This window comes from Littorina saxatilis, linkage group LG9 (assembly GCF_037325665.1).
Source record: "Littorina saxatilis isolate snail1 linkage group LG9, US_GU_Lsax_2.0, whole genome shotgun sequence".
In the NCBI taxonomy this organism is placed as follows: domain Eukaryota; kingdom Metazoa; phylum Mollusca; class Gastropoda; order Littorinimorpha; family Littorinidae; genus Littorina; species Littorina saxatilis.
This window is the reverse complement of record NC_090253.1, coordinates 49,522,121-49,538,481: the sequence shown is the minus strand read 5'-3', so window position 1 is coordinate 49,538,481 and position 16,361 is coordinate 49,522,121. Positions and strand designations below refer to the sequence as shown.

General features: G+C 40.4%; 2 protein-coding genes and 1 long non-coding RNA gene across 4 annotated transcripts in view; all 3 read left to right on the top strand.

Moving 5' to 3' along the window:
- Positions 1 to 16,361, top strand: part of LOC138976321 (transcription intermediary factor 1-alpha-like) — a 46,752-nt gene that overhangs the window by 9,585 nt on the left and 20,806 nt on the right. The gene's annotated exons all lie outside the window — the stretch shown is intronic.
- Positions 3,489 to 10,693, top strand: LOC138976940 (E3 ubiquitin-protein ligase TRIM45-like). Its single transcript, XM_070349834.1, has 4 exons — positions 3,489 to 3,624; positions 5,319 to 6,452; positions 7,038 to 7,178; positions 10,679 to 10,693. The coding sequence occupies exons 2-4, from the start codon at positions 5,334 to 5,336 to the stop codon at positions 10,691 to 10,693; spliced, it is 1,275 nt and encodes a 424-aa protein (XP_070205935.1). The 5' UTR covers positions 3,489 to 3,624; positions 5,319 to 5,333.
- Positions 12,778 to 15,675, top strand: LOC138976341 (uncharacterized). The gene is made up of 3 exons (XR_011458947.1): positions 12,778 to 12,950; positions 14,592 to 14,771; positions 14,974 to 15,675. It is a non-coding gene; the product is annotated as an uncharacterized lncRNA (long non-coding RNA).

Genomic DNA, 16,361 nt, shown 5'->3' with positions numbered 1-16,361 from the left:
CACTGGTGATGATATTGTGTTAAGAGATATACCAACGGTTTGCTTTCACATCAATGATGATATTCTGTTGACCAGAATGTATTGTCAGAATTAACCATTGCAAAATATTTTCAATCGATTTTTGTCGAATTTGCATTGCTTTTTTTTCTTGGTTAGATGTTGCTTTAATTTGTCTTTTGATTTGCTTTATTTTGATCTGTCTATAGTGTCTGTTTGTTTGGTTTTCATCTCCAACAAAACCAAATTCCTAGTTTTGTGTTCTGAGAAATAAAGCCTTCGTCAAACACTCTTCGTCTCTGGTTTTGTTGTTGCTGTACGGGAAATAACCAGCGAGACGGTCGGTCACTGCGATGCCTTCCACGAACTCGACAGCAGAGACATAAGTGAAGGAGATATGTCATAGATAAGTAGAACTGCTGGCGCGAAAAAAACGTCATGAAGTTTGTGACTCATATCAAGGAAGGCAATATGGTGTTCGACCTTCTCGACTATTTGACCACCTCTCGTGTGCACGCTCTGACGTAGCATTTAACTTTAAAATAGCCCTTCTTTGCAATGGTATGACTCCTTGGACCCTCAGACTTCCGTACAGAAGCTGATTACGAGCTGTTTTGGCGACAATTAGAAGCAGGTTCGCCTTCAAAACGCATCGAGCAGCCATTTTCGGCGTTCGATCACCACAATGTCCAGCTATGATGGGAAATTACGCGGAAAGTATACCAACTATACTTCCACCCTCAATGCAGATCGAAGCAAATGTGACCACCAGTGAAGCTGTAGCATATACATTTGATCCAGACAAGGAACACAAACTCCGGAGTAAAACAACGAAGTCTGCCTTGAATCGTGCCATGCACGGCATACACCAGGCTGCTCAGTGTCAAGCCGGTTATATCCCCCGTGTTGCTGACGAGCGTGAAAATGACATCGTGGGCAAACATATGTCGCTATTAATGGCACAGAAAGTTTGAATGAATGAAATTTGAAATATATTGTTTAGTTAGGGTACGACAATGGATGGAATATTTTCTTTCCTTTGTTCGGTTTGAGTAGTGTCAACGAAATTCTTGCCACACAGTGCAGTGTAGGTACTGTGAAAGCTTTAATCCGGGGCCTACATCCACACAACAACCCCCGCCACCCCCCCACCCTACCCCTTCCCTCACCAACAAGTTGTTTAAATTATATAAACAAAATCAGCAAGACTTGATAAAAAAAACGTGTGGAAATATATTAACTTTGTACAACCTTCTTCAATTGACTGAACGAAATGAATGTACATAGAGAGCCCACCATGTAAATAAACAAAGCACACAGTGTTTAATAGCCAAATAGGCTGAAGAAACACACAAACAACTACATACATAACCAACCAATTGCAGTGTAACTTCTACCGCTGCAATTTTGTAAAACAATGTCCCAGGGCTATGACATTCACAACTGAATTGTTCTGTCATGATTTCAATAAACTTGAATTTAAAATGTGTGTGTATGTGTGTGTGTGTGTGTGTGTGTGTGGTTGAATCTCTTGAACCATATTTATCTATCTATCTATCTATCTATCTATCTATCTATCTATATTAACAATTTGTAGATACAAACAAAACCCATTGTCATCATTTTAACGAGTTTTCATTCACAAACACCTGGGAAATAAATCGCATGTTCCCCATGCAATAAATCCCCGTTTACCATAGTTGCTGGAAGCAGTTTATACATGGATAATCAAAAGCAAACCCAATAGAAACGCTCGGGGATTCTTCGGCGCTTTTCATTGGCGTTTCCCCAGACCTAAACAGACGACACGACACTGCTTTGCAAAGTTCCAAAAACGAACAGGCAAACTGGCAAAAGTAAACAAAAAACAAAACTACTTCATGAAAGGTCATCATTTCACCACAAACAATTGAAACCTATGTTTTGTCTTCTTACAAAGTCATGGAGTGCGTGTATCTGTGTTTCGATACAAAGACGTTCGGAGAAACATGAACGTCAAGTTCAAGTCAAACCAATTGACCCCTGACACACAAATATTGACCCGTGCACAAGACGTTGTATCAATAAACGAAGTGCAAATAAGAAATAATAATAAAAGCAAAGAACATAGCATGCAACAAGATATTCAAACATCTAACAAAGCCGAGCAAGCAGACTGACAGGTCTAATGAAAAACAAAGAGGCAATGAGTCGGAAACAAGAAACAGGATCGCGATTCTTTTCTTCGCTGCACGACGCAAATCTTCTGTGACCTTTGACCCAACGTAGCTTCCACATTCGATCACTAAGCTTAATATTTACAACTGAAACCCGAGGGGGTGGAATACTGAGAGGAACATACATAACTGTGCATCCTCAAACCTGACATATTTATCTCAACATTTTATGAACTCAAAACACAGAAAGTTGATTTCACACGCCAGCTTTGATTGCAACAACGTGCTGGGGCCCCAAACCATGAGTTACCAAAAACGGAACTCGTGTTTCAAAGCATGGCTCCCTGTGTTGATTTGGCACTTGTTTTCTCACTACCCTAATGATGACAACAATGATGTTTGGTGGTTTGTTGTCAGACCAGCTTTTTTGTCGGTCCTCGGGGGCATATATGCTCCTCCTCGGACCGACAAAAAAGCTGCATGATCTGTCAACAACCCATCAAACATCTTATAATGTCAACTGCATTTTTGAATAAATACCTGAACAACAAATAAGCTTACGTAACAGATTAACAAACCATTGGCAGAGCTGCTCGGTCACAATTATGAGTCCAGTGACTCAGAGTCACCATGCACCACACACGTTGTTTTGTTGCAGAAACAATAGACACCTCATTACTGACTGAGAGGTGATACTCGGTTTTCGTTTTCATCCGTGTCACAACGCCTCTGACTTCTAAAGCTTATTGAAGGTAATCATGCTAGGCAAACCGCTGCAGCGTACGGAACAGTCAATCATAACAGCTGCACACCCAGCACTGTGTTTTACCGGAATGAACATGTTTAGGACGGAGAGTGCAGTGTTTGGCAGCACGTGAGTGCAGTAGATTAAGTTGTCTCTGTTACCTCGGTCAGTGATGATGAAAGCAAGTCCATACTTGAACACACCAGTGATGACTGAAGAAACTCATGTGATCCACTTAACATGCTGCCAAGTCAACTTTCTAAATATACCATAACAAAGTGCTATCCAGGCTTGGCTCTGACTGTGCAGTTAACAAACAAAACAAAACATGAACCCTTGGGTGATTTATTACAGCAGGTGATGAAGTGCTCTTTTGCAACCCTTCTTTATTGCAAGATCAAAAGCAAGCGCCTGTTCGATGACAGTTAGTCACGTGACCTGTTTGATACACCCGCACTCCGCTGTGTTTTCCCCATAGCATTGCGAGGTCACTGCGACACGGTCTTGTCACTGTGTGTGTATTTTGACCGACATATCAAACCGGGGAGGTCGTGTACTGTTCATCACAGCAGGTAAGTGTGTTCTCTGCTAATCTCCGCTTCTCAGACAGGCCCTCCTTGTTGCTGGGACGTGTGGATGAAGCAAGATGCGGGATAACAACTGAGCAAGTTCCTACTTTCTGTTTCCCGGAAATGTGTTTTTGGTTTGCTTCAATCGATCATAGCGGTGAGATGCCTTGAACAGTGTCGTTTGGCCAGATATGCGGTGTTTTTAAACATAGAAAACACTGTAGTAAAGTAGGTTCTTTATCACGAACCTGCTTGTTCAGAAAAGTGTTTATCCGCAGAGAATAAGTAAGGGGGAACATAATATGTTTAAGTATGTCTTTACATACGTGTGTGCCTGTTCTGTATCGCAGTGTGTGTCTGTGTGTCAGTCCCATGTTGTGTTCAGCACTGTCTTGCTGTCTGTGCTAGATGTTTTATCGCAGTGTGTGTCTGTGTGTCAGTCCCATGTTGTGTGCTGTGCTGTCTGTGCTAGATGTTGTATCGCAGTGTGTGTCAGTGTGTCACTGTCAGTCATCATGTTGTGTACAGCGCTGTCTCGCTGTCTGTGCTAGATGTTTTATCGAGCGTTTCACGCGGGGCACGCAGTCTTTGTGTAGCAAGTCGCACATAATATGATATCGTAGAGCGCATGTAGAATGTTCGTCCCTGTTCAACAATGCGGATTCACCTGTGTGTTTTCAGTTCGATCATTGTCCATGGCTTTTTGAACATTCCTTTTGACGTTGTTGACGTACACATTATTTCATTAGGTTCCTTCTGTTTTGTACAATGTGTGTACTTGTGTTTTATATTGTGTGCCTGTATTTCTGAAGCGCGTTTAGTTCTTCTTGTATCTCCTTTCGTTAAGAAGTGTTTTTATCTCCCTTCGTTAAGTAGTGTTGAAGGGTTGTCGACGCCGTTGCAGGTTATGCTCTGAAGGTTGTATTCTGCTGCGTTTTGTGTGTGCACAAATAGATTAACTCAAATGTAAACCATAAAGAGGTAACAGCCAAACTACGTTATTTGATTTTGTTTAGCTGTGTAGCTATAACTACTGAAATTCGCTGAGGACTTCTCCTTTGAAAATTGATTTGAAAACATGTTTCCCGGATCTCATGATACGATACTGGTGTGAACATTGCAATACACCCTGTGTTGACGCCAAGAGCAGAGTACGCGTTTCTAACGTTTATGCATGATATTCATTGATACATTGTCCAATCAAAGTTGCAATCCGTGGATCCACAGATGTGTACAGACAAAATATCCTGCAACTTGTGCGTTTTTTGTTAATTGTAAGTCGCTGTTCTTTTAAAAAGTCCACACACATATCATTGCTGTTCGAAGGGGGCATCAACCGGGTGGATGGGGGCAAGTAACAAACCATGATCTGGTAGTGGGCGCAAAACGAGTACACCAGGTTCTCACATTTTATTTGGGATTAATAGTGTGCTTTTGCCAATCTTTTTTCTTTCGTTAAAAAAAACATTGTTCAATTATTTTACTTGTTTGTTTTGCCTATGTTATTTTAATCTACCTAGCGTCGGAGAGATCCATTGTGTCTTACTAGCAAGCTTTACGCTGTCATGTTTTAAGCATGACAAGTCCTTCTTCCCTTTAACAAATGTAGTTGCTGTTGCTGGTGCAAGTTGCTGGTGCAAGTAGCTGTTGTTATTGTTGTTGTTGTTGTTGTTGTTGTTGTTGTTGTTGTTGTTGTTGTTGTTGTTGTTGCCTTTAGTAGAAATGCCGAGTCAGGTGTTGCTTGCATTGCAGTGGTGGTTGGATCTGTTGGAATCCTTACCTCTTTCGCACTAATTTTGTTAGACCTTTGTTCTTTGCATTCACATTGTCATGTGTGTGTTGCTCCATCAGGACTAACTTGTAACCATGGCAACGGCAGCTGGCACAAGTTCAGTGGACACTGAGACGGAATGCTCCGTGTGTCACGAGCTGTTCAAGAACCCCAAACTGCTGCCCTGTGCTCACGTCCTGTGTCGCCACTGTCTTCTCTCCTGGCTCGCCTCCAACCCCGAGGCCCTCTGTCCGCTCTGCAGGGGCGCCATCGCGGACCCAAAAGAGAAAAGCAAGACGAAGGGGTGGGAGGAGGTGGTGGACGCCTTACCGGATGACGTCGCTATGGCGTCGCTGGTGGAGAGTACACGTGTACTGAGCAAGGATCACGTGTGTGTTGCGTGTCAGTCAGTCGCCGTTTCTATCTGCCTGAACTGCAGCGATATGGTTTGTAAGGCGTGCAGTCAGGTGCACATCAAATTCTCTGCCAATCACCATCACAAGATAGAGAAGTTGTCTAGCATGACAGCGGAAGAGCTAGCAACCAGTCAGCCTGACCACTGCAGCGTGCACACCAGCAAGCCCTGCGAGCTCTTCTGTCCCACTCACGGGGCCGCCATTTGCCACCTGTGTGCCAGCGCCAAGCACCGCGCATGCCCAGACCTGACTGAACTGACGGAAGCGGCAGACAAGTCACGTGAGGAGCTCAGTCAGATGATGACGTCACTGCTGACGGAAGAGCAGCAGCTGGAAGAAGCTGTGGCAGCGTTGGAGCGCCACCTGGAGGCCACGGAGAAAGTGGTGCAGGAAGCTGTTGCTGAGATCGACCAGACCTGCGACAAGTTAGAGAACTCCGTCAAGGAATGCAGGCGTCGTCTAATGAAGATGACACTTGATGCCAAGGCCAAGGTGAAGGACACAGTCTTAGCCGTCAAGGTCACCTTGTTGGATCATCGAGGCAGACTGACGTCACACAGACGTGTTGCTGATCGAACCACCAGAGGGTCCACTAATAAAGGGATGTGTGACGTCACTCGTGCTCTGAGGGACCGCGTGAAGGACTTACTGGTCACTTGTGGTCAACGCCGAGCGGACTTGAAGTCGGTTTCCATGGTTACGCTGACCATTGACGCTGCCGCTGTGGCCCGCATTGAGAAGGAACTGTCGGAGCTTGGTCAGGTGAAGATAAGCCCTGCGTCTGTAGGTCCTGTTCAGGTAAGATCATCTATAATGGGTTTTGTTTTTGTTGCTTTTTACCCTCTGATAGTCAGCCTGTGAAAGGTTGACTAATATACAAAAACGCCATCGCATTTAGTTTACACAATGCAAAAGATCATATTTGTATGGGATTCCTTGCGAAGCGCACTAACATTTGTACTTGTTAAGACGCGCACAATAGAAACAGAGAAAATACCATAATTATCATTATTTCAAAACTGGAATAAGTTTTCATTAAAATAAAACATGTCTGCATTGATAAAATCATTTCAAGTTTTTTTTTTTTTTTTTTTTTTTACAAATAACGTGTGTTTCTCTAAAGTTGGCATTGTGATGCAGCATTCTAAACACAAATAATGGCACACGTTGGTAGGAAACAAACGCTATTTTGTCACAGTCTAGCTACGACAATTTAGTTATTCCCTGATACACTTGACGATTCACTGTGAGTACTTTGCATACGTTACAACAACCTCTGCTGCGATGGATATAATGATTAAGTTTTGTTTGCATCTCGTCATCAGTCCCTTTGGGTTGTTGATTGGCGATTGACTAAATGTTTGTGATGTCTCGTTGATGCAGAACCTTGGGTGGCGTTTTCACACAAACCACGGGACGGACATTGTACTGAGCAACGACGGTCTGACAGCAGAGAGAGTGGGGGGTGGGAACAGTGGTATTGTTGTTGCTGACCAGCCCATGGTGCCCGACGTGTTGTATGAGGTGTGTGTGTGTGTGTGTGTGCGTGTGTGTGTGTGTGTGTGTGTGTGTGTGTGCGTGCGTGCGTGCGTGTATATATGTGTGTTAGTGTGTGTATGTGTGTGTGCGTGTGTATGTGTATGTGTGTGTGTGTATGTGAATAGAATAGAATAGAATAGAATAATGTTTATTGTCATGAACCAGTAAAGTTATTGACACAACAAACAACAAATAATAATAATGCATTATACAATGCTAAAACAATCCGTAACAAATTTGCCAAGACGAACTTGAACTTCGTCTTCTAAAAATAAGTTACTTGGATTTTTGTTAGCATATTTCATATTGATATGTGAAGCATCTTCTTTAAATTCATCCCTTAATTTAACATATTTATTGCATTTATCTAGAAAATGTATTTCATCTTCTATGACATTGCATTCAATACAAAGACGATTTTCTTTAGGGATATTCTGATGTCTTCCACTTTCAATTTTTAGACAATGTGTGCTAGTCCTTAATCTGCTTAACATCTTTCTGTGTTTATTATTCTTAATTTGTATTAAGTATGACTGCATTTCGTAAGATTTACTGATCATAGAATAAAACTTAAGTCTGGAATATGTATCTGATTTTTCTTTTGTCCAGTATCTTATATATTCCTCTTGTTGTTTTTTGTCAATGGCAAACTTTAATTTGTGTACATTTAATGTAGATTGGTTATGCCAAACGTGACTAAAACCTAAGTTACAAAGAGATTGTCTAACAAATTGTAGCCATGGCGTTTCTGTCGGATGGAGCAACATTGAGTCATATAATTGATGTATATACGAATCTTGTTTGGAGTCTAGAATATGCGCCCAGAATGCTATTGTTTGTGATAAAATTTTTAATCCTAAAGGGAACCTTCCTAATTCCCCCAGTACAGGTATCCACATAGCTTTTCTATGAACTCCAAGAAGGAATCGACAAAATTTGATATGAACAAATTCATGAGGAGTTTTGCTAGATAAACATGATCCAAAGAAATGATCAGTATTTGTTTGTTTTATTTTATTATTAAACGTAAACGGATACCAGATTTCAGCGCCATATGTTAATATCGGATTTACAAGTGAATCAAATAAATGTATCATTGTGTCTATTTGCACGTTTTGATTGCTGAAAATTCTGCGGAGGGAATGTGCTGCTTTATTACCTTGTTTACTTAAATGATCTTGAGCTGTATCAAAATTTCCATTCTTGTTGAATATGACCCCTAAATATTTATATTGATCTGTTACTTTGATTACATCAGTTCCACATTTAAATATTGTGTGCATTTTTGGATTTATATGACAAAATACTATAATTTTTGTTTTTTCTATGTTAATTTTCAAACCCCACTGTAGGCAATAGTTATTTAGATAATCTAACTTATTTTGTAATCCTATTTTTGATTTTGAAAGAAGTACTAGATCATCTGCATACAGTAGACACGATATTTTTGTATTCTGGTTAATGTATGGCGAATCAACGTCAGGCATTCCATCTGTTATATCATTAATGAAAATATTAAAAAGAGTTGGGCTTAATGTATTTCCTTGATGTACTCCTTTTTTAACCAATACATCTGGTGAATATCCACCTTGCATTTGTGTGCATATCTTTGTATTAATATACATGTTTTTGATTATATTGTAGCATTTACCTCTTATGCCAGTTTTGTATATCTTAAGTAAAAGTGCATCATGCCAAACGTTATCAAAAGCTTTTTGAAAATCTACGAAACATCCATATAATCTACCATTTTTAGTATTGATAATATCGTCTACAATTTTCTTCAGAATAAATATTTGATCCATCGTTCGGTATCCTTTTCGAAACCCAGCTTGTTCTTTTATCAAAATATTCTTTTTTTCTAAAAAGTTGTTGATTCTTGAATTTATGATTTTACAAAACAATTTTCCCAAATTACTACTAAGAGTGATTCCTCTATAGTTACTCGGATTCATTGGATCTCCTTTTTTATGCAATGGTACACTTATTCCAGTCTTCCATTCTGTAGGATAGTTACCACTTGTAAGAATAATGTTGAATAGATTAACTAATATTTTAGTCATATGATCTAAACTTGCTTTTATAATTTCATTGGTTATTCTATCTTTTCCGGATGACTTCTTATTTTTCAACGTTTTACATTCTTTTTTTAATTCTTTCTCTGTTATGGGGTCATCTAAAATAGGTGTATAACAATGTGTATGCATCTTCTTTAATTCCTCGTTTACTATGTATTTTCTTTCATCAGAAACTTTAGTTTCTGTTCCTATCAATTTCTCTAAATGATCAATCCATTTCATTGGATTGATTGCACATTTTTTAGTTGTATTGACTTCACCCATCGTCTTTAAATCTTTTAGAGTTTTCCACATAGCACTTGGATCGTTATTAAATTCGTCATTCAATTTCTTTACTAAATTATCTTTAAAAATCCTTTTCTTTTTCTTTAATATTGCTTTGTATTTTTTTCTTTTTGAGTAGTATTTCTGACATAAATTTACATCATAAGGGTATCTATTTAGAGCATTTAATAATGATTTTAATTCTCTCCTTTGTAAAAAACAGTCATTATCGAACCATTTTTTATGTTTTCTATTCTTTTTCGTAAAATTGCGGTTCTTGATTTTCTTGTTCAAGCATTTTTTTGCAGCCGTGTTTAGCATTGCTGTTATTTTGTCTGTTAAATTGTTAACACACTCGTCTGAGTAATATTTCTCTTCACATGTATGCATTGTTTCAATTTCGTCGTTTATGTTCTGAAGTAAATGTTTCATGTCTCGTGTGTCTAACTCCTGTTTGAATTTAACTTGTGAATTGCTGTCCCACTGATATATTATATCTTCTGCTTTTCCTTGGTTATTAATTGAACATTTATTATGTTTACAATTGATGTTAGGTTTAACATTGGCATTTTTGTTTTTGAACGGAATTCGAATTCTTAGTTCTAAAGGACAATGATCTGAATATACAGTTAAATCTTGTACTTTCATATGTATTACATCCTTGATTAGTTCCTGAGAACAAAGAAAATAGTCTACTACACTACAACCCTGGGGTGTATAACATGTGTATCGCCCACTTAAGTCTCCCAAGGACCTTCCATTAAGTATATACATGTTATTATTATGGCACAAATCTATCAACCTTCTACCTTGTTTTTGTATGACCTTATCTGAAGAATGTCTTTCATGTAGATAGTCAAAGCAATAAGTTGATGGCAAAGAATACCTAAGACTTTCGCTATCTAACTTTAGATAATCGATCAGTTCACCCGTTCTTGCATTGAAGTCTCCGCATAAGATCACGTTACCTTTGGGTATTAATTCATCTAAGTCATTCTCTAACTTGTCCCACAATTCCTCAGTAAAATCTTTTCCAAAGGATGACGATTCGGGCGGAATATATACACACCCTAAATAAATGTCGTGTTCTTTGTTATCCTTTTGAACTTTCAGCCAAATAATGTCACTGTTGCTTTTTTGTAGGATTTGGAAGTTTGAAGATATGTTTTCTCTTATGAATAAACTAATACCCCCAGAAGCACTGGTTGCATTTGTTCTTCTCTTTCTATAAAAGTGACGTTTTACAAATCCTGATAGAAATACTTCTTCGGCATGGTCCTCGTCCAGGTGCATCTCCTCCAGCATAATAATGTCATATCCACATAAAGATTTTATAACGCTATCATCCTGCAATTTGTTGGTTGTTTGTCCGTCGATTGTTTCTTTATACCCTTTTAGGTTCCACGACAAAACATTAATACTGAATGTACTATTATCAAACATGTATGGTTTGTATGAAAAGTTACCTTCGTCGTAACACTAACATTTTTGAAAGAATCGAATACGTTATTAACGAACAAAATATCTATCACGATATTATTAAAAGAAATATCTATCGCGTGGTCGTGGTTGTGGACTCCAGTTCCATGGTCTCATCATGTGAGGATGCATGAAGGCTGAATCTCTCTTTGGTGGACTATGATGATGTCCACTCCATCTTCCATTGCTCTCCCATGTTCTCTGTCTTCCCGTTTGCTGGTGTCGTCGTTCAAATGGTGGTGGGCGAGACTGGTGATGAAATTGGCGATGATAATGACCCGTATGTTGTTGGATTGGTCTGGCAGCTTGGTGTTCTGAGTGATGGTTTCCCTGCCTTTCCCACAAAATATGGTCAAGGTGTTGGCCAATGTTTCTTGCCAGGACTGCCGCGCCTTTCATCGTTGGATGTATTCCGTCTCTGTTCGACAGCGAATATACGTTTTCATGTGAGACAAAGGAAATTCCTGTCTCCGCCATGTCTGCTGCGCACACAGCATTGAATACCTCTCGTTGAGTGTTCAGATCCATTACTTTAGTTGGAATGATCTTACTCACGACAACTTTGGCTTCTTTGAATCGCTGTTTGGCTGCCTCCACACATTTGGTCATCATTTTTGCCGCTCTCTGACCTTTTTCTTTCTTGATGTCATTCACCCCGACATGAAACATAATTGCATCTGGAGTTTTGTGAATGTTCTCCACTGTTTCTTGGCAATCCTTGATGTTCACTACATGTTTTTTTACTATCTTCAGACCGTACGTTTTTTGCATTCGGCCTGGATCGACATGTTTCAATACACTGTCATGAATGAGGTAGACTGTTGGTAGAGAGTTTTCTTCCTCGCTGTGCTCTTGTCGCGACAGGTTTTCAAACACAACGTCTTCCTGATCTTCATCTGAATTGGACTCACTCGCTGTTGAATCAACAAAGTCAAAAGAATCTTCACGGCGATGTCTTTTCAACACGCTGATCGGGCTTTTGTTTTTCTTTTTTACACGAGGATTTCTTGATGACGTCAGATTGTTCGATGTTGTTGACGTCATTGCCTTTTCGGCTTCATGGTCTTTGTTTTCCATCTTCTCGTATGGCGATTTCGATGTTATATCTCTGACTTGATCAACCCTTTTATTCACCTCTATTCCTGATGACGTCATTGGTTTTGTGCACGATTTTTCTGGTGTCATTTCGATGCTGATGTCATGGTTCATGCTTCCATTCTTTTGAGGTTGGCACGTGGTCTTTGGAACCTTCTGTTTTTTCTCATGTAGTTGTTCTTTTACGGATGTGCTGTACGTAAGGATATCTGAATACGTCGTTTGAGTTGTCACATCTTGTTGTCTCGTCTTGGGGTGTGTCGACAACATGTCAGTCAGTTCCTTGATCTCTTCTTTGTGACTTCTATTTGTCAGCTGAATTTGTTCGGCCAAGTTGAGAATCGCGTTCTCCATGTTCTGTATCATTCTCTTGCCCTCAGACTGTTCCAGTTTCAAGAGCTGCAACTCATATGTGTGTGTGTGTGCGTGTGTGTGTGTGTGTGTGTGTGTGTGTGTGTTTGTTTGTCTGCCTGTCTGCCTTTTTGTCTGTGTGTCCCTCTCCGGTGCCTGATGTAAAACAAAAAAAATATGACTTCATACTCTATTACCATTGTTAAATAAAGAATTGCATTTGTCTTTGTCATTGTCGTTGTCTGTCTGCCAACATGTGCAAACACTCAGATCCCTAAACAAAACAACATTTGAAGTTAAATTGTAACAGAAACGGAATTGTGTGCAGATCCGAATAGACAAGCTAGACCAGCAGGACATTTACCGCTACCTGCCGTGTGGAGTGGTGCTGACTGATCCCGATCACCTCCGTCTGCCTGACACAGCTTACAGTGGATGGGGAAGTGAGGCTGTTGTTATCAGTCATGCTGTGTATAACCGTGGACACACAGTAAGGTCATGTTGACACAACTTTGCTCGTTAGTGTGTATCATACGCTGCATGATATATATGTCTACATTTTAAAGTTACGACACTTTTTGATACCAATTTTTGGTTACAAGAAAGGAAAACAGAAAATGTGTTGGGGATTGTTTCCAAAGTTATGTTGGCTTTGTCTTTAAAATAATAATGTTTAGAATATACAAGTGTGTTCAGGGAACCTTTTTTAAGCCACACCGATCGACACAAACAGTCGATTTCACTAATATTATGCCTGGGATATTTTTAGAACGTGCTGTAACAAGTGTGAAAAATAGAGAAATCAGTCGGACAGACTTTATGTTACAGACATGTGAATATGATGTCATGCCAAGATTGAGATAAACGCGGGTTGGGTAATTTAATGGAGTTTCTGACCGAACAGTTACAACCACATTACCTATATTGGAAGTGGTATTAATCCCTGGTTTACGTTTCTGGCAATGATGTGTTTACGTTCGAAATATTGTAACGTGTCTATCCGATATGGCTGGAAATAGCGTAATTACGTGACGTTTTCGTGGGCTAAAATTAGATCAGTTTCTTAATTCGCATGTGCATATTTTCTGACGCGTCCGATCTATTTTAACCACAAAATGACAGTATGCAGAGCAGAGTCCCCACAACCGCATAAGCAAAAAAGAGAAAAACATTGACCGTGACATATTTGCACAGACCTTCAAAACGTACCATTACCCTTATGTTGAAAAATAGCATCAGGAGATGTAAAAGTGATAGTACTCTGAAAAATATGTAAGTTGAGTGAAATAAAGCGCTGTTTTAAAGTGTTCACCATCTGCCATGTCAAAAAATATATATAAGTATAGCTTCAGGAAGTTTAACATTATGATATTCTAGTCAAACCTATTTCAACACACACAGAAAGTATCAGATACAAAATGTAAGCCAATTTATTAGCGACGTTGATTTTTGGGGTCAATCGCTGTCGGATGTCATTAAGGCAACATTTTTGTTAACACACACACACACACACACACACACACACACCCGCAGTGGGGCACTGCGGTTATGAAATTAAAGGCCCCTCCTGTTTTTGGAACCGCAGGAGCTTTCTAGTTTGCTGTTAGTTAGATTTTTGGTTCCTCTTTCCTGTCATGCTCTCTTTTTCTTCATGAATTATTTTCTTTTTTCTGCCTTCTTGCTCATTCACCTGTATTTTTTCCAAAAATCTCTTCTCTTGCCGCTTGTCTCGCGATTCATGTATAGTTTAATCTGTTAGTGTTCTGATGTAAGTCCAGCAGTAGATAGGTTAAGCCTATTTTAACATACTGGAAACTGGTAATCTTCCAGTAGGTATTAATTTAGTTTTACTAAAGCCTGCTGGGACACAAGTAATGGGTTAGTGCATTTGTAAACAGGAATCGCTTGACAAGTGGCCCCCTTCATCCCCCCCTTCCTCGTCCTGATATGGCTCTGCGTAGTCGGCTGGACGTTAAGCAACAAATAAACAAACAAACAAACAAACAAACACACACACACACACACTCACACACACACACACACACACACCCACACACACTAATACACGTGCACACACACACACACACACACACACACATGTGAGTGAATGAAAACAACATGATGTCAACAGGAGAACAACAACCTGAACAAAGCAACATTTAGCCTGTCGGAGGGAACACGTGTGGGAGTGATGGTGACGACCAAGGCAGAGCTCCACCTGTGGGTCAACGGCAGTGATCGGGGAGTCATCGCCACCACTGTTCCCACGCCCTGCTTTGCTTTCTTTGAGCTGTGTTGGCAACATTTACAGGTGAGTCTCTGTCCACAATTCTTCCTCTCTGTATATATATATATATGTGTGTGTGTGTGTGGGTGTGTGTGTGTATGTGTGTGTGTATGTGTGTGTGTTTGTGTGTATGTGTGTGTGTGTGTGTGTGTGTGTGTGTGTGTGTGTGTTTGTGTGTATTTCCAAATGAAAGCATTCTCAATGCAGGCCCATACTCATTTGCCAGGCGTCCGTTCTTCCCCCGACACACCTTGGCTGAGAGCGGAACACAGAGAACCACAGCCCAGTGCCTGACGTTAGAGACATATGACATCACACCTATAACTCTCGACCACGTGCCAGCCATGTAGAGAAACATCCTGAGCTGACGACTGGACTCCCCTCCAGAGTGACAAACCTAACCAGAAGTACCTTTTGTCTGACAGGAACGGTGACATTTTGAAAACTTTGCTGAAAGGACGGTTGATATGATACTGTGTTGAGACACGTACAGATATTTTCTTAACCTCACCGTGATGAACATGTGTTAAAGAGAAGTGGAAGCTGTGCTGATATCATCTTAGACTGTTCTATTGCAATGTTAACAGCTATCGTGTTTTCAGCTTGGAGATAGGGTCGGGTATTTTGACAAGAACAAGTACAGTATATATGTCGAGGCGTGTTATACTTGGTCGCACTCAAGCACGCACATACACACGCACGCACGCACACACATATAAACTTTGCTTTACAGAATGCATTATCACTTTTTTCAAAAGGTAGCTATAGACGCTAGCCTTAATACAGGGTGGCACTGTAAATAATATGCACGTTGCAGGCATGTGGTGACGCCGCACAATTGAGCCTGCAAGTAACTTGCACAGCTAGCATACTCGGAAAACAGTGTTATGGTTTGCAATCCACTAAGGCTGTTCTGTGTTGTAAATAAACTGCTTTTTTAATTATGTTGGTTGGCACAGTGTACATGTTCTGCACAATTCCTCGTCTTTCTTTCGAATTTGAAAAGCATGCGTCTGTCTGTGTATGGGATACAAACTATTTGTGTGTGTGTGTGTGTGTGTGTGTGTGTGTGTGTGTGTGTGTGTGTGTGTGTGTGTGTGTGTGTGTGTGTGCGTGCGTGCGCGCGTGCGTGCGTGCGTGCGTGCGTGCGTGCGTGCGTGGTCTTGACACTGTGTGTGGAATTTAACAGACATATTCATTACACCGTGGGGGCAACGGGCGCAATTGCCGTACGTAAGTGTGAGTGTTCGAATCCCGTCCCCGCCTGGTGGGTTAAGGTTGGAGATTTGTCCGGTCTCCCATGTCAACTAATGTGCAAACCTGCTAGTGCCTTAATTATCCCCCTTCGTGTGTACACGCAAGCACAAGACAAAGACTAAGTGCGCTTGGTAAAAATCATGTAATCCATGTCAGAGTTCGGGGTGTAATAAAAACACTAAAATACCAAGCATATGCATTCCTTGAAAGCGGTGTAAATGGCGGGGTAGAAACGGTCATACACGTGAAAAACAATTCGTGCAAAAACCACGAGTGTACGCGGGAGTTTCAGTCACTTTCTGCCTATGAACGCAGAAGAAAAAGAAGAAGAAGAAGACACAAGCAGAAGAAGAAGAA